At 38.9% G+C, this 19200-nt stretch overlaps 1 protein-coding gene across 4 annotated transcripts in view; it reads right to left on the bottom strand.

Annotated features, from left to right (window-relative positions):
• LOC146318950 (neurexin-2-like) overlaps window positions 1-19200 on the bottom strand; it is a 206038-nt gene that overhangs the window by 154574 nt on the left and 32264 nt on the right. For all 4 annotated transcript variants that reach the window (XM_084731185.1, XM_084731182.1, XM_084731184.1 and 1 more), the window contains exons 2-3: window positions 4185-5327; window positions 834-854 (exon numbers count right to left, since the gene is read on the bottom strand). In XM_084731185.1, the coding sequence (XP_084587311.1) occupies window positions 834-854; window positions 4185-4887 (724 nt within the window). In that variant the 5' untranslated portion in view covers window positions 4888-5327. The remainder of the gene's footprint in view (window positions 1-833; window positions 855-4184; window positions 5328-19200) is intronic.

The following is a 19200-nucleotide window of genomic DNA, read 5'->3' as shown; positions in this document are numbered from 1 at the left end:
ACCAGAACCAGCAGTCCTTACTGGGGAGATGGATGTCTCGCTCTGATGCCGACTAAACAAATCTCCCTCCTCACTTTCAGTCTTCATTCCACATTCAGTATGTGCACCTCATTAGAAAACAATCCCATTTAATTGTGGTCAGTTAAAATGTTGCCAATAATGAAAGAAATGTCTCTTTTCCTGCCAAAGGAGATTTGTCCCTCTTAAGAAAATAATTTAAATGCACCTGAAAAAAACATCACTGTGCAAATAATATTATAATTTGATGGATGTCAAGGCCTCAGGAATCAGTCATGCTATGCCAGAGGATTTATGCCATCATATTTGGGTTTAATCCACATATTGACCTTTGAAAATAATGGCATATAATGGCATAATGACTTAGTAAACCTCCACATTAAACAGTAGCTTAGATGAGGAAAAATGCACTAAAGAGAGAGGAAAAAAATACAGAAGTTATAAATAATAAAACAAAGCATCTCTGTACAGTCATTTTCTCTGTGATGCAGTATATGAATGCTCCCCATATTGTCCAACACCCACATACTCTGCAGACCTCTCCAGTCACCTTGAGCACACTGATTATATATACAATGAGCACTCAGCACATTAAGCGCTTTTTCCTTGGTGACCTCGTGACCAGTGATAGTATATCTCCTTTCAGCTTAATTTGTTGGATGTCAGAACTGCAGTCCAAACCGACAATAACAACCTGATAATAAGCGAACACACTCTCACACACTGACGCTGTGACAATAGCCTTTGCAAATAAGATCATCACGAAAAACAAATTATGTTCATCATTATGCTCATTATATAATGCATTCTCTTACCTTCTACTTCTTTCTGGACAGCTGTGGGAGAATAAAGAAAAACAAGGACATATTTAATGTTGACTGCAGGATATTAAGTATTAAACCACTACCACTCCACTATCTCCACCTAAAATAAAAAAAGGTACTACATATTTCATGTTTTGCTGAAAGGGATAGTTCAGATTATTTGATGTGGGGTTGTATGAGCTACTTATTAATAGTCAGTGTTACTTACAGTAGATGCCGGTCAGCAAGTGCACGCTATGTTTAGAATATTTTCACAGCACAGACAGCCTCTTCTGATGTGAAACCGCCGTTATGTACGCCAAATATTGCTCTGTCAAAACTAACCAGACTCCATGGGCAAAATCAATAATTTTACCTCGCATGACACAAGAGTTGCTGGTCTACTGCTGACTTGATTTGTTAGTTTGACTGTGTTATAGTGTTACTTTGGTGTTTTAAAAGGACTGATCAATAAAATCACTGGAGTTTGGCTGCTTCGGAGAAAGCGATATAAATCAGAAAAACTCAGAAAGAAACTGTTTAATTATGTAGCCTACGTACCCATGGTAAAAGTACAAAACAAAACAAAAAAAAGGAACAAACCTAGAAAATCTGAGAAAATCAACATAACGGTCCGCTGCTGAAGCCTTCTGAAATGCTGCTGATAGGACATGCAGCTGATGAGGACGACTGATCCGTGGCGCCGACATGCAAACATCTCAGTGGAATCGATGGGTTAAACTATTACTGACTATCACGTACTATAGACAACCTCCTACAACCCCACTTCAAATAATCCAAACTATCCCTTTAAACTTTCTTGTTGCTTTCTTCTTTCCATGGCACAATATGCATGTTGATACACACGTATCATCCAGAACCTGTGAGTCTGGACATTTATTCTGTTAGCATAGTTGTAGCATTAACATTGCTGGCAATAATGATGAATCGTCAATATTGACAATAATAGAGTCACAGTCCAGTGCAGTGTTTGATGCCTTTCAACTGTGTGCTTGTGAATGTCGCTGGCTTTGCAGATCAAAAGAACCAGACGGAAAAACAATTTTAGGTATTCAAAAGCCATATTTACCCTTATTCATGCCACATTATGGTATCACTTTATAATGAGCCAATTAAATACAATATTAGTGGTTAATATAATGGCACAAAGAAGACCAATAAGCTGTTAGAATGCATGTAATGAAGAGAACTTTTGGCTTGCAGGTTGAGAGTTCACTGTTTAAATGAAGGAACCCTGCTGGGATCCTCCTTTGATTTTTTTTTTTTTTGCTAGGAAGGTCACCCTCACACCTCCATGATCTCTGATCTTGTATGAGAGAGATGCAGAACATCCTAGACAAAAATATATTATTATAAGATAACAAACTTTATTAGGATTTTACTTTTCTATGAGTAAACAAGAGTTTCAAAGCTTTAAAACACCAAATTCTGTCCTTACGGAAAATCCATGCGGTGTCCTGTGAAATGTCCCTGTGTTGAAAACATGTGAACATCTGTCAGATTAGGAAGCTGTTCTCTCTTCTGACTTGTGAAAATAATTGCTGAGAGAGCTGAACTCACAACACCCAAACAGCCTTCAAGCACTACTACTGCAGTATACTTGAACCTTGATTGCTTTTAAGTGGCCTTTATTGATTATTCTCTGGATCTCAATGAGGGTTTAGACCATATACTTAGAATGAGATATTAATACGAGATTTTAACCATTTAGAAGCTGATGGATATGAGGATACCAGACTCTGTCAGTGGCCACCGTACATTAGCGTGATAAATCAGTAGTGATGCACCAGCATCGGGTCCGATACTGTCCTTACGTCCTCGTCCTTGTACTCATAAAACTACTCTGATACCCACACCGGATACCACATCACGAAAAGTAGCCGCTTAATACAAGTAAACACCTAAAGAACCGCCATGATGCAGAGTTCAAGGAGTTTGCTGATTCTTACCCTCTTATTTATTTATTTTTTTTTGACGTGTCGTCATCATCATCGAGAGACTCGCTGTCCATCACTGTCCATCATCCACTAATGACCGCACATTGGAAACTGTCCGTAAAATCCCATGTAAGTCCATGTAAAACTGAAATAAATGCACAGAGTGCAGCTGTAGACTGCAGCCAGCCGCTGTCCAATCAGTCCTGGCGGGTTAAACTTGTTGAATGTCTCCGCAAATTAATCCGAAGACGAAGAAAAAACACCGCCGCTCCTTTCTTCGTAATAATCTGCTACAACTTCTCTTTGTGAACTTATTCTTCACCAAAACGACCTGACAGCTCAGGACACGCAACTTCACTCTTTGAGGTTCACAGCGGGGTCAACAAAACTGATGCACACATGGCACCACACTCATACCTGTCCCCCCCTAAACAATGACAGGTAGGAACTAATGAGCTCTTAGACAAGAGAGACATGAAGAAGAAACTATAAGTACTACACATGTAAATGTTAAATTAAAATACTGGGTAAAATGCTGTAAATGATATGAAATAATTATAATATATAACACCATTAATAATAGTAAACTTAATTCTGCAAGTCCATAATAATGTTGTGAAATTATTATACTGAAATATACACAGCAAACTGCACAGCTTAATAAGAAACACAAAATCAGGAAAGTAACTCACTACAAATAACCTAAAAATGTAATGTGTTAACTATGGTTACACTTGTAGCACGAAACAGCAACAGTGATTTGTTACATTTAGTAAGTGACCATCTAATGAAAATAAAACGTTTTAAAAGTTATTGTAAGAACTTTAATGACATGATTAAGTACTTGTATCACTACTCGGTATCAGCAAGGACCCAAATGTTAGTACTTGTACTTGGTCTGAAAAAAAGTGGTATGAGTGCATCTCTAAAAATCAGCCACTTAACAAAAAAAAAAAAAAAAATCATGAAAGAGTACACATTTAAACACAATTTGTAACTTCTGTCACTAGGGGTCTCTCACAAGAAAACAATAACAAAAGACGTACTTTTAAGTGCACAACAAAACGTAGAACACAGGTTTAACATTTTTAGACATTTTTATGCAGAAATGTTACACATCAGCTTCAAGTGGTGGTCTGGTGAGACATTGGCTGTTGGTGGCTAATGTTATTAAACTCTACTGTGTAAGTAACATTACTGAGTGAATTTATGTTTTACAGACTTTGTGATGCTTCCCTGCTTTAATTATGCTTATTTTGTTTGTGCTGTTAAAAACCTAAATACAAAGCAACACGTTTAACTAAAATGACGTCTCTCTGTCCTAAAATCAGGCAGTGAAAAACGGTGAAATGCTAAGGCTAAAAAAAAAACTTTGCTACAAACAGAAGGATGATATTTTCCTCACCTTCATGGCAGTACCTTCCCCTGTAGCTGGAGTTGATACAGTCACAGACGATCTCCCCTTGGCTGATGGAGCACTGGCCTCTGTTGCTGCATGGGGAGTGTGTGGCACATATATACTCCAAATCACTATGAACAGCTTGACCGTCCAACAGCACCGGCAGCGCCTCCCCCACTTTCAAATTGGCTATAAGGCCCTGGAACGGCGGCTCATATTTAACAGTGCTGGACGTCAGTGCAGAGAGACGCACATCGGGCGAGATCCCCCCTACGTAGAGGTCACTGGCCACGACCATCTCTTTTCTCTTGGACTTCACCTCTGCCACTTTCTCCTCATTGTCCACCACCAGCTTTGTCTCTCTGTAGTTGCGAGAGAGGAGGACTCTGTGCCAGCGCTGGTCGTTGATATGCGTCTCTGTGTGCAGGGAGGCCGGTTCGGCACAGTGGATGGTGAAGCGCATCTGGAGCCGCCCGTCTGCAATCAGGAGCTCAAGGAAGTCGCAGTTCCCTCCATCATCCAGATAGAGCACCAGGGCTTTGCTGACGTTGGTTTTCATAATAAAGCTGAGCTCACCTGTTGCTTTGGCGTCCCACTGGCCGTAGCGTGTCCACTGACCAGGAACCCCCTCATATTCCAAAGCTGTCCCTGTTAGCACCAAACCGACTAGCAACAGTAACCAGGAAGCCTTGCTTTTACACCTGCCCATGATGGTTACTATCTACAACTGCTGGCTCCCCTGTGGTCTCTAATTCATATGAATCCAACAGAGCTGAGAGAAGGAAATGTTATCTAGTCTCTACACTTGTTTTGTTAACACTCTAAAATTTGCAGAAACAAGTCTGCAACTCCCACATGCAGTGAAAGAGTTTCTTTAGCCCTGGCTGCCTATCCTTTTTATTCTTTCTGCCATCTCTCCATGGGTGACACGTGACAGCAAATGAGGCACATTGCAGAATACTTTGCATCTACTTTGGATCGGCTGAGAATGAGAACAAACAACACAAGTGATCCGCAATACTGTGCGCTTCCTCGTCTTCGCCATCCAGTGTCTTGGCCTCCATCCAGCACTGTTCCTGTCAGTTCCCCATGGGTTAGCTAGGCACACAGCTTAGGTACAGCCTCCATTCTTCTCAGCCTCCCAACATCCTAAGACATGAAAGAAGAATGTGTAATGAATAGCTGGAAAGATTACTAACAATTTATTGTACAAAAGAATGTAAATAATATATATACATTATGAATAATATGGCAAATTAATTACAAAATCTAACAAATCATTAAAAAGGCAGAGAGGGAACTATGGAGATGGGAGTGATGGAGAGGTTTAATTAGGCAATAAATTGTTATTATATCAATATCATGATATGAAACTAGATATCATCTTGGATTTTTGGACATCGTTATATTGTGACATGGCATAAGTGTTGTCCTCAAGGTTGCATCACAGTAAACTGATGTATTTGTCTGCTGAAGCTGTTATTTTCACTTAGTCATTATATCCACATTACTGATTATTATTGACCAAACATCTGATTGTGTTAATATTACAATACTGTGGCTTTATCAATAAACATCAATATTGAGGTATTTGGTCAAAATATTGGGGTAATATTGATAAGGGCTGCAAGTAATGATTATTTTCATTGTTCATTTATCTGTTGATTATTTTCTCAACAAATCAATTAGTTCTTTGGCCCATAAAATGTCAGAAAATAGTGAGAAATACTGATCACTGTGTTCCAAAGCCAAAGGTGACATCCTCAAATGTCTTGTTTTGTTCCCAAAGATATTCAGTTTACTGTCATAGAGGAGTAAAGAAACCACAAAATAGTCACTTTTAAGAAGCTGGAATTGACCTTTTTTCTTGAAAAATGACTCAAGACAATCACCGGATTATCAAGATAGTTGGCACTTGATTTATTAGTTGACATCTAATCAATGAAACCAATTGATCGTTGCAGCTCTAATTGACCTTTTTTGCTCTGTGTTCCAATAACAGTTCAGCAAGCTTGATACTTAGTAAGCTTGGCCAACTTTCTCATTTTCTTGTAATAGCAATAAAGTTGTATAAAATGAGCTAAAGTTAGTTAGTTTGCATTTTGTTGACATTAGCTTAACTTACTTAACGAAATGTGGTTTTCTTTTCAACAAAGACAAGACCAGCTGATAGCATATCTAAGTTGAGGAAACAGGAAAAGAGAAAGTTGACCGAGGTACCAACTGTCACTGGAGCACAGCGCAAAAGGGGTGGGACTTAGGAAGGGTCAATTGTAATATTTGATTTTGTGCATATCGCCCAGCCCTATTATATATAACTTAAAGTAGTTTAATCGACGGCAACGCTTTGTATTCTTTCAGATCACACGTTTGTACTACTTGAGATTTTACAGCATGTTATTTTAGAGAAAATGTGAATTTCAAGATATATATTATATATCACAGCATAGCCTTAAAACATCAAGATATAAACCATATCACCCAGCCCACAGTTTAAATGTTCTGAAGAACTCAGAAATCAGCATTCAGCAGTGGTTCACATTTTTATAGGTAATTTAGAACATTTTGTTGTTGCCTACTAATTATCATGAAGATCATGGCTACTGAATCCAGCAGCAGTCTCTTGACACAAAGCTCATGGCCAAAAAACATCTCAATCCTGGCTCCCCACCTCACGTCTTCGCATTCAGGCAGAAGAAAACAGAAATAGAAGGTCTCACTAATTTGCTGAGAGCTTTGCTGATTTCCAGAAGCTGGTGGAAAAAGCACCCCCACTGATGCTGCTTTGGTACAATCCTTAGTCTCACTAACTTCAGTGATGTTGAGCCCCTTAAGCCCCCTGCGCTCCCTGGGCTCAAGCTAAGACATTACAGCTGAACAACACATGCAGGCCAGAGGCTGGGAGTGATGAAAAGGAAGAGGTCTGTGTTAGAAACAAACAAACAAACAAACAAACACAAAATTCAATACTTTGTGATAACAAAGCTGGATGCGCCTCACAGGCCGAAAGACACAAACAACTTTATGCACCAGTCTTTGGCTGAAATGTAAAACTGCCTTGACTCATTATTATTACCATTCAGAATTTATATTTCTGGAGAAACATAGTTTATAGTCGATTTCATTCACAGGTCGTTAGTTGTGAGTTGCTTTTTGGTAAATGAGACTCAACAATCCACTATCTTACTGACCTTTGATTGGTCTCCTGTCACAGTCTAGATTTTCTAAAGCCTGAAAACAGAGCTAGACCACTTGAATTACAAGGTTAGCCATGCTTGGTGTGCCTTAAATGTTATTATGGATCTTTTCCCCATTGATGCCAAAAATAGCCTGCCTACCCCAGTTTTAAAGGATGAGGGTGGAACTGGTATCTTTTGATTATTAACTGCAGTTTCCTTAAAGAGAACAAAGCCAATAATGGATTTATTCTACAGACAAGTGCTGTCTGTGTAGCCGCAACCTGATATAGCTTATGTCTCTGTGCCAAAGAACTCCACCGTTGTCCAAAACCTATTAAAAACACATAAAAGAGCAATACCGTTGTGTGATCCAATTAGAGGTGATCAAAAACAAAATCAGCAGCTATTATCTGTTACAACCAATCTGCACAAAGGAATAGAACAACACTGAACATCTCCAGGATGCTCATACACAACATGCAATACATGACACGTCTGATCAAAGTCCAAATACTTTCTTGATTTAAAAAGCTGGGTATACAATCAAGCAGAACAATTTACCAAAATTTTAACAAAGATGTAATATTCCCTGCTGTACTTTTCATTTCATTTGAACACAAACTGCTCACAACACTTTAAAAAACTGTGAATTACTACACTGATTACACCTATTTCTTACCTGAAATGTTTTCAGAAAAATATTTTAGTGTATCACTTAGCTGTAGCCTAATATGCAAAAGATTTTGACCAAGTAGTCAGCTTTTTGTATCATGCTTTCAAACAAAGGCTCCAAGACTCAGATCAAACTGACCGACTTTGCAGTGTTGATCAGAAGTGGGTCAAGATTCTGTTTCTGCATTACATATTTCTCACCTAAAATGTTTTCATAAACATATTTTAGTGCACTGTTTTGGGGCTGCAACTAACAACTATTTTCACAGTCAATTAATCTGTCCATTATTTTCTCAATTATTGGTTAACAGTTGACTGCCTATAAAATGTCACAAAATGTTTTGCAACCAAATCACTGTGTCCCAGAGCCCAACGTGACATCCTAAAATGTCTTGTTTTGCCCATAACCTCAAAATATTCAGTTTACTGATTACAGATGGGGGAGTAACACAGGAGGACATAGAGGAGTAAAAAAAAAACAGAAAATATTCAGATCAAACTGTAAAACTAGGCAGCCCTGATCAAGTATAGATCAAGATTTTGTTTGTTGCTTAAAATATTTTCTGAAACATATTTTAGTGCACTGTTTAGCTGTAATACAAGATGTACTGTTACCAGGCGGCCTCCAGTTTGGCTCTGGTTTCCAGCTGAAACTACTGAAACTCAGATCAAACTGACCAGTTTGGCAGTGTTGATTAGAAAAGGGCTCAAGATTCTGTTAATCACGCCTATTAACCATATTTCAGTGGCTGTTTAGGTGTAATATGAGAAAGTTACTCAGCCATGTTGAAAATAGACATGGAGAGAAACCAGTCTGCACAAACATGCATGCATGACTTTCCCAGATAAACAGATAAGCTAGGATAACAACAAACACAGAGCGGGTTTACTCAGGATGCTGTTTCTCCACTTTACATAGCAAATAGTTGTTTGGTGACAAAAAGTGAGGCAGAATGTTGTATTTTGCATCTTTGAGAAAACCATTTTGTTTGGTACAAATCCCTGCAAAAATCACACCATAATTATTTTTTAAATATTTTTTCAATGAAAATGAGAATAAAGATGTAAAATGTATAATTGCCTCTAATATAACAAATCATATTGCCCTTGTAATATTAGCCAAAATAATCACAAATATATACTTTTTCAAAATCGTTCAGCCTTAGTATACAATGAATGTTGAGTTTTGTGCTCTTAACATTCACACAATGCACCAAAGTCACCCTGTCTCCTCACAAAAAGAAGGGAATACAGATACTGTAGCGGTTCACATACACCGTATTGATCCACTCAGGCTCAACCAATCAGGCTAAAATAAATACAAACTGTAAATAATGAGTCAAAGTAAAGCTATAGGGTTTGCAACAAACCACAAAAAGAGCACATTTGTCTGAAAGCAAGGAATAATCTTTATGTAATGATAAACTGGGTTCTCTCTCATTTATAGGCATTTTTCAACTAGGAGCAGAGGCATTTCATGCAAGTTTGGCCCAATTTCATCTCTGTCACAGAGAGAAATACAATATGTGTTTGAGTCTGCAGGGAATTACAGCCTCTATTGGGTCTCCTGCTGATGAGCGACTGCCACAGTTGGGTTTATTCGCTAAAGGTAGATGTTGCAAGAAAGAGTGCATCACAGCAAATAAATCAAAGTTTTTCCCTAAAGTATCAGAAAGCTCCAGGCTGGGAGAAAACCCTTCTGATAGACGGGTTTATCATGGGAATAGCTGTATCGCGGAAGGTCATAAAAACTGACACCCTCCTCACAGGATGAATTGCAATTTCCCAGGGTCAGGTAGGGTGCGTGAAATGCTTCTCAGAACCTGTCAAATCTGTATATATGAGTCCGACGTCAGCTTGTTTTGATTTGAACAAACAACACATTAGTATTATTGCATATAAAAAGACAAGGAGGCATGTGGTGCTTTCAGCTTCACCACATGATAACTGTTTTGCAGCAATTCCCATTAACGCTCATTAAGAGCTCCTTGTAAGACATGTAAATGACCCATAATGTAGCAGCAGATATATCCACATGGGTGATGATGATAAATAACATACATCCTCTGCTAAGAATACTTACATAGCATATGACACAACTGGGATGGTATGGCCTCAGGCATCATAGATGATTTCAGTGGAACTGCGTTGTTAGGAAAGCTTAATGACGTGTTTATTTCCAGTCCCAATGAGCTGATGTTCAAATATGTGATGAAATAAGACTAATTTCAAACCATGAAATACTCTATATAAACATTACTCTTCTTTATATAGCCGCATGGACATTTGTGCATTCAGAAAACCTACATACTTAGTCACACACCGATAACAGACGCTATTGTGACACCAGAAATGCCTTCATGGGTCAATTCATGTCACCTTTACCTAAAAGCAATGGCTTGAAGAAATAAGACAGATTTGTCAGTTGCTGTTTGTAAGCGCACCAGAAAGATTGTTGACTGTTGAGTCTCATTCTCAGGATGTCAAATACCAGTGTCTTGGGTTGGCAAGGCATCCCGAGCACAGCAAAATAATGAGAAAATAGGAAGGTACCAGCAGAGGACGGGGTCTCTGCAGATACAGGCGGCACACCACACTTCTGGTGGGTCGTGGGTGAAGATTGAGACGTGTTATATTTGTACGAGTCTATTGGGGCTGCCCCCTAATTGTTGACTAAACCTTTTGTTGATGAGAAGAGTCTTAGTTGACCAAGTTTTCATTTATTCGTAGGTCACAGGGGGAAAAAAGCACCTCAAAAAAGCATCTCAAACTCCATTTGGGTGCCGCACCTCACTGTTAGACCTGGGAGATTGTTGCCACATGGACCTTTTGTCTTGTGACACTGTATTCACTGGTGCACTGTTGCTAACTGTAGCTGCCATTAGCAGTGTTGCATAAATTTGCACTTAAAAAGAGCCAGCTAAAAGTCCAGAGTACTGTCTCAAAAATGTACTAGGTCACATACATTTCTTCCATTTTAGTAAATTTAATTTGAAATACAACCTCCCACTACCAGGGATGCTGCAGTCTATGACACAATGTCACTAAAAGCTGTGCAATATTAATGTTTTTGTATTAATTTGAATGGCCAGGATTACTTATAGGAGGACTTACAGGATTACAATGTTTTGAGAATGATTTGCACCGCAACAGGCAGCAAAATTGAACACCCACATACTGCTGAAATTTACAACTGAGAACTCAAAATTCTGACTTTCCAGTTCAAATTGAACGCACCATAATGCATGACAACTGCAACGAGATATAACACAGATCTATGTCTTTTTTTTCCACTGTAACAGGTTCTGGTCTGCAGTGTAGTTCATACACCCAATGCTGAATGATCAAACTTCTTGTATCATGCCAACACTTCTGCGTCCACATTTGCACGATCCCTCTCTTTCTGCTGTGATCACACTTTTTTTTAATCAGCTGACAATGTGAGCACAGTTATCTCTTTCACAAGTGAGCAACACTCACATTCATTAATTGAAAACTTATCCATTCACCAAAAATATGAGCATGTTCAATGAACAACGCTCCTTTAACATGTCAAAAGTCCATACATCGAGTCTACATGAGATATATAGAGCTACGTATTATTTTCTGGTAAAAACCCTGCATAGTTTGTCTTTAAATAGAACTGTAATGTATAGATTTGTGTCAAACTGGTACAAACTAGCACTACATTTACCCCAGATTACCAGAAAGATCAGTTTTCAAAAGAAATTAAGAACAGAAGGCTACTTATGAGATTCTACTAGTAGTATTACGCAGCTATTTATACTTTGTATAGCTAATCTACTAACTCTATTATTTACTTTAACTATTTACAGAGAGAACTATTTTCTCTCTCTTTTTTTATGTGTTTTGTTGATATGTGCACTGATCACAATGTGATGTTTGAATGTCCTTTCTGGTCTTTTGTGTGGACTCCACGAAGAACAGGTATTACTGTGGTAATAATAAATAAGGAGGATCCTAAAATAAATGAACTGACTAGTAGAGTCAGCATAACTAAATCTGGGCTAATTTGGTACAAGCCAGAGATCCAAACAAAGCATCCATGACCTGACATAAACCATCACCTGCATCATTCATACAGTCAAGTGAAGGATTTGTTTAAAAGCTGACATAAAAAAGATGTAATTAAAAAGAAAATAAAAAGGCTGAGGGCTACACTGACTGAGTATCTCCACTGAAAACTCAAGTGTTTTGTTTGCATCCTTTTTCTGTGTCTGTTTGGTTTTTTATCTTTGAAATCCCTCATGTTTCCAGTAGTCATCACCCACTCCTGTTTTTCTTTTTTTTCTTCTTGTCTTTTTTCGTGTTTTTGCTTACATCAATTTCACCAACACTCAAAATATCTCAGGGATTATTAGGCTAACACACACAGGGCAGATGAAACATACACAGGCCTACATGTATTTCCCAACGGGGCTTTGTGATGCTAGTCTGGCAATATCGTTTCTCTGCACTTATAAAACAACTTTTAAGCTGATTCAGCACACACTTGAACTTAAACCTTCTACAAGGAGTTTAAAACTGGTTATGAAACAGTCTCAATTTAATACTGATTCCTTTCTATATGACCTACTTAAGCAAACAAGACCATCAGCAAGAAGATTGGCTATTTCTGTATAATTATTCTTAATGCCTGCCACCAGGTTGGAGTCTGCTTGAAATCAGATGAAATGATTTACAGTTTGCAGACTGGAAGAAACAATGTTTACATTTTTGCAGACAAAGTTAGCCAGTTAAAAAGAAGCAAGAGGATATTCTTAAGATAATTTGATTTTTAATATTCTATTTTGTAGTTATGGGGGCGAACACACTACCACTTTTGTCCGCATGGCCTTTAAAAATCAACACAATGGAAGTCTTTCTAGTAGCTTTTGTTGGATTTTTAAAAGAACTGTTTCTTTTAACCCCTAATCATTTCAGTTTCTTTAAAAGAAATCTCTCTCTCTCTCTATGTCATTGTGAAGTAGTGTGGGATCATGGGAACTGTTGTATTCACAACCACAATAGCTGATGAAAATCTGACATTACTCTGGCAGAAATCATGTTCATGAACAAGGTTTTATTCACATTTTATTTGAAGTTTAGCCTTCCTTCCTCGCTCTCTGATGTTTCCAGCGTATCCTGTGTTTTCCCAGGAGTTACAGCAACTAGCAGCTAAATAGCAACGGCTAGCAGGAAATGCATTGTTAACGTAAATAAATTATGATTTTCTCTGGGCTTAAACATTGCTGGAAACATTTGGGATCATTTAAGTAAACAACTCAACAAAATATACAACATCTGTCTAGTATTTTTAGACAGTTTAATGTGGATTTATTACACATTATAGCTGCTAAAGTAGCTTTACAAAACCCACAAAAATGCATCACTCTAACAGGAAAAGGGAAAGAGAATTGATGGCACAAGTTTAGTACTAGTAATAAGAACCCAATTAAGCGCAGTATAAGGTAGAAACTGGGGCCCTCGTTGTGTGTGGACCAGGGGTCAGCTGGCCCCCCTGTTCACATAGGACCAACTGGTGATCACACAATAATAATGTACCAACTTGTAAGTAAGGTGTTTACAGATAAGCTTGTTATTGTAAAATCTAATCGCTTTTCTCACTGGGTAACATGCTCTTTCTTCATTAAAAACAACAGGCCCCCAATTACCCATCATGGCCAGAATCTGGTGGGTGCACACCAGGGGTAGCCAATTAATCTCATTTCAGTGGGGGTCTGTGGCAATTCAGCCAGCCCCCTCAGATTCACGCTTCTGTGTACCTCCGCCATTTAAAAATGCTGGTACCTATAATGATTAATTGTAGCAGATTTGTTGGCCCTGTAGTTATTCCTGCAGAATACAGTTTCTTGTTTTCCACCTGTCCCATATTTTTACTTAATGCTTGAGTTCTGCTCATTATACTATAATGCAAAAACTAAATATTTAATTATTGCAATGTTGTAGTTACTCTTGCAGCTTACTAAAAAGCACTACTTCCCATACCAATGAAAAGGGCACAAATACAGTAGTTTACCTATAGTACAACAATTTGTTGGCCCATATTGCCAAAATTCAGATTTCAGTTTCATGACTGTAAACACACAGACATGCATCAAACATGAACTAACTGTACCATAGTTTGCTGCTTTGGTATTATTCACTATAAGTGCAATGACATCATACAATAAACTTGGATAAAATTGCCAGTACCACTGAAAATAGATACATACCCTCATGTATTCTTGTACCACAGCCAGAGTGAGCCGCAATCACTTGTACATTCTTTAGTCTCCTAGTATGTGAATGATAACTTTTATATCACATAGAAGAAGCATGATACATTATTGATATTGTAAAATGACAACTGTGAAAACACCATCCTTATTTGCTGCTGTGATTGTGTATGGAATGAAGAGGATGGGTAGACATACAGTCAAATCCACTCTGGCCTTGTTAAAAAAAAAATGCGAGTGCTGCCATGGATGATTGTGCTTCAGGGGAATCACCGAACAGGCAGAGGCTCTAACATGATATGTTAATCTATAAAAGCTATATGAGGTTGTATTGATGCACATTTTGACAAAGTGTGGCTAGAAAAATCACATTGTGTGTGCACTGCTTTAGTTAGTCTATGTGCTACAAAGTTTTTTTCTTTGATAATGTAAATTTAAATATTCTACGACGTACACAGAAGATGTCACCATCAGTAACGGACTCAGGCTGTCAATAAAAAGGGCATTTATGGTGAAACTGCTACAATCCAAGCTTCAGATTAAAATAGTTTTATTATGTGACTTAAAGTACAACACCTACACCTCTGTAATGAAAACACACAGGGAGCTAATAACTATTTAACCACTTAGAGACACGTAGAGGCCAACTGATTTTCTAGTATGCAGAGCAGCCTATAATGCACCGCACTGCATTTTCTCTGCTGGAAGGCTCCGTACAGGGCACTTCACCATGTTTCATCTACTATAGGGCAGCTATAGTAAGAGGGCAGCTAACAATAACTTCATATTAACAGTCATATAAAACATTGAAAAGGAGATAAATAATGACCTTGTTGGCTTGACATGCTTACACTCCTTCCCAGGATGCATATAAGGCCCTCCCTCATCCCTTCTTTGTCAAATCAGATCACATCTAGTTCTACCTCTGCCTGCCTATAGGCAGAAACAAACAGGACAGACTGATGACACAGACCACAGCACTGGTTTGCCCTTTGTCAATGCTTTAGCACCTCAAAACGGTGTGAGTTTCCAAACAAATAGAAATAGACATCCACATGCGATCATTGGTTACATTGGCAAATGCGTCAACAACTACAACTGCAACTCAGGTGATCTGGTGGAGTACAGGAATTCCAAGTTCTCCAGAGTGTTACGAGTGCTAGACAATACAGGGATAAGTGGAGTCTGACTACCAGGTCTCCAACACCAGAAAAACACATGGTCTGGATAAAAACCATTACTACAAGAGGAAGACCAGCAATGCTGAGAAAATGTCTGCATCTCTCCCAGAAGAAACCACCCTCTGTACATGCTTTGAACACAACTTCATGCTGAGGAGGTGCATAAGGCCCAGAACCCCTGCCCACTAGTAATATCTAGGGCAGATGTGTGCGGATCCTTTAAAAGGATTAATCCACACAAGGCACCAGGACCTGATGGCATCTCTGGCCGAGCTTTAATGGTGTGTGCAGATCAACTGGCAGATGTCGTCATTGACATTTTCAACCTGTCACTGCTCAAGTGTGTCATCCCCACATGTTTTAAGAAGTCCACCGTTGTCCCTGCCCCCCAAAAGACCAAAGCCCTCGGCCTGAATGAAGTGCCTTCATCACCTCCTCCCTCACTGACTTACTGGACCCACTGTAATTTGCATACACACCAACAGATCAATAGACAACGCTGTCACCCTGGCCCTCCACATTGCTTGCTCCCACCTCGACCACAGGATGTGAGAATGAACTATTTATTGACTAGTTCAGCATTTAATGCTATTTAACATGATTTCCTTTTTTTAAAAAAAAAAAAAAGTATATTGTTGTTGAGGGGAGCCTAAGAACAAGAATTTCATTGCCAAGAAGTGCTCCAATGTGATTGATGTGATATGACAAATAAAGAACTTGGACTTGGACAAGTTATAAATATTCAAGGCTCATTTATATATCATTCTACGATACAGGGTTGTGCAACAAAATGGAAGCTGTAGACCATTTTTGCATGTACAAAATAAAATACGGGTATTTATTATGGAGTGTGAAGGATGAAGTGAGGAGTCTCACAGTGTGAGGAAAGAGGCTTCTCTGGAGTGTGGTGATATGGCAGCAGATACGTCTGTATCTCTTGCCAGACAACAGCGGGGTGAACAGACTGTGGCTGGGTTGGGTTTTGTCTTTTAGTATCCTCTGGGCTCTCTGCAAGCACCTCACCTCTCTGATATCAGTGACACTCTTTAGATGGGTACCAATGATGATCTGGACGGTTTTAATCACATGCTGCAGAGTCCCCCTGTCTTGGGCCAAGAACACGATGTGCATGTTGGTTATACTGTCCTGACAATCTAACAGTGAACTGAGCAGGGGAATATTACAGAGCTGGCTTTATGAAAACAATAAAACACAGACTTGGATAGTCTACAGTTAATCACGTTTTAACATGCAACTAATGAAGCAGATAGGTTCTTAAAACACAAGTGCACAGGCTTTTCAAGTCACAAAGACTCACCCAACCAATGCTCTCTCTAGTTTACTCTTTTATAAGGCAGGAGAAGTTTTTCAAAATGGTCAAGACTTGCAAGGATAAAAAGCCTCTTCATAGGCGCACTGGATGGGAGTATTGACATGAAGCACGATTTGATTGTGGAGAATGTGTTCAATACATGCATCTCACAATCCGACTTGAGTTTACTATGTGATTTCAGTGCCTGCTGAAACCAAAAACTTGGGCTGTGTCTGTCCTCTGTATTAAATGCAAAAAGTCAATCTCCTCTTGCGACAGGTGCAGGCGGAAATACAGTAAAATTGTAACACTAGCAGATTGTGTATTTGAAAACAAAACTAAACAGCTGTTTGTGACATTGATTCCCAAGAATCTAAAAATGTTCACCTGCCCCTTTTAGGGCTGAGCGATTTTAAAAACTGTTCAATTACCATTATTTTGACTGATTTTGCAACTGTGATATCATTTGCTATATTAGAGGAAATGATAATCATTGACACACATATCACCTTTAATTATATTGCACCTTGTGCATTTTGAATCGCAGTAGCCCATATTGTGATTTTGACCAAATTTGATAAAACTGTTCAACCTGAGCTCCACTTCAGCCCCCTGATGTAGATGTTTTCTCCTCCTTTTTCTAAAAACAGCAAACATCTCCTTGCTTTTATTGACACTGAGCAGTAGGTTTTTCTCTGTGCACCACTCTGAAAGACTGTTGAATTCCAACCAATATCGTTGTTTGAAATCATCCCAGTGATGATAGTGTTGTCTGCAAACCCTTTTTTGCGTGACCCGTCCTCACTACTCTGCTGGGGACAGGAAGATGACTGATGAAGATACTGTAGGTGAGTGGGACCCCATTGCTTCAGCTCTACAGGTAAAAGGAACAGTTGATCCTTGTAAGAGCTGTGCCAGAATGGATGGCTCGCCACCTAATACCATCTTCAACCATCCAACTTTCTCCGCTCAATCAATATATTCTCTTAAATGGAACATCTTCAGGATCCATCTGTTCGCAACCAGAATTACACCGCTGAATAGATTCAGCATGAATGGCTTGCTGCTACTAAGAGTCAACTATGTTACCCTGGGGAAGGACAGAGGGGCAGACAGAGGGCCTGCAGGTTCAACCGCTACTGATTGTGCATGTGCAGATATCACACAGACTCAACGCTGCAGGGAACTGTTTTTTGCTTGCATCCATGGCTGACACCGAACAACAGGGATTGTAGTGTAACATTTCAGTGCACACAGTGGTCATCTTGGAAGAATCAAGTGGATAAACAGGTGAAAGTGCAAACAGGAGGTAAGCTGCAGAAAAAAAAAGAAAAGACAAACTGCTGCTTCAGTGCGCTTCATAAATCTGACAGATATCGGCAATAATGAACTGTTATAATAGACTGTGCATGACCGTGCAATTGTATGCAATTTACAATGTGAGACAATCGCTTTCACACGCATCCAGATTTAACAGGGTCACAGTGACAGTGTTTTCATGTGCTGTGAAAGTTACTGCGTGTATTTTATGTTCCAACTCTGTTTAAAAAGCCTGGGTATGTTTGATCTAACCATATATGAGGCTTATAATTGCTTTTTACAGTATGCTGTTTGAATCTGTACAGGAGACGGGGCTCAAGGTCTTCTTGTCTTGCAGCATGCTTCTGGTGCATGCATCGGTTTCTGTTTAATGCTTCAATGAACTGCAAACATTCTGAAATCATCCTTCTTATCTACAGGTTACCCGAGCAGGTTCCAGGCTTAGATTGTAGACTCATGCAGCATTCGTAGCCGATGTACCACATGATCATTGTTCCCTTGCTGTTTAACTCTTTTCTTTTCACCCATTAATTTTCCTATTAGAGGGCCAGTGGAGGTGAGTCATTCTCTAAATGGAGCCTGCAAGACTATGAAAGCTATTCCAATAGGCCTATAGGAGCGAACGTAAGGAAAACGGCGCTCAATATGCACGCCCAATCAACTAGAAGCATGGGTCTGTCATGGGTCTGTGCACTGAGTAAAGGCTGTGCTGTGAATAACGACTGCTCACCACACCTCTGTAATCTTTTACCCCTTCAACCTCGCTGCTCATAGTCTGAGTGATGCTTAAAGCAAAACAGTGCAGGGCAGGATTTTTGGATGCTGGTTGCCAAGGTGAAGTAATGATGTGCTGATAGCAGGGGTTCCTTAACTTTCCCATGCTAAGGCCCCCCAAAAAGCATTTGCCATACCTGGGAACCCTTTTTGTAAGGTTTTCGTCAAAAACCTCTCGATAATACTACAGTAACAAAAATAAATAAATAGATAAATAAAAAATAAAACTTCTGAATGTATTTATTATTATTATTATAGCGATAATAATTACTTTTTAAATAATATGTGCATCATAGATTAAATTTTATAACAACAATACATACATTAACAAAAATGAAAATTTGA

Source organism: Lutjanus erythropterus, chromosome 11 (assembly GCF_056507025.1).
Source record: "Lutjanus erythropterus isolate fLutEry1 chromosome 11, fLutEry1.hap2, whole genome shotgun sequence".
Taxonomy (NCBI): domain Eukaryota; kingdom Metazoa; phylum Chordata; class Actinopteri; order Lutjaniformes; family Lutjanidae; genus Lutjanus; species Lutjanus erythropterus.
Note: the sequence above shows the minus strand (reverse complement) of the source record. Positions and strands in the feature narration are given on the sequence as shown.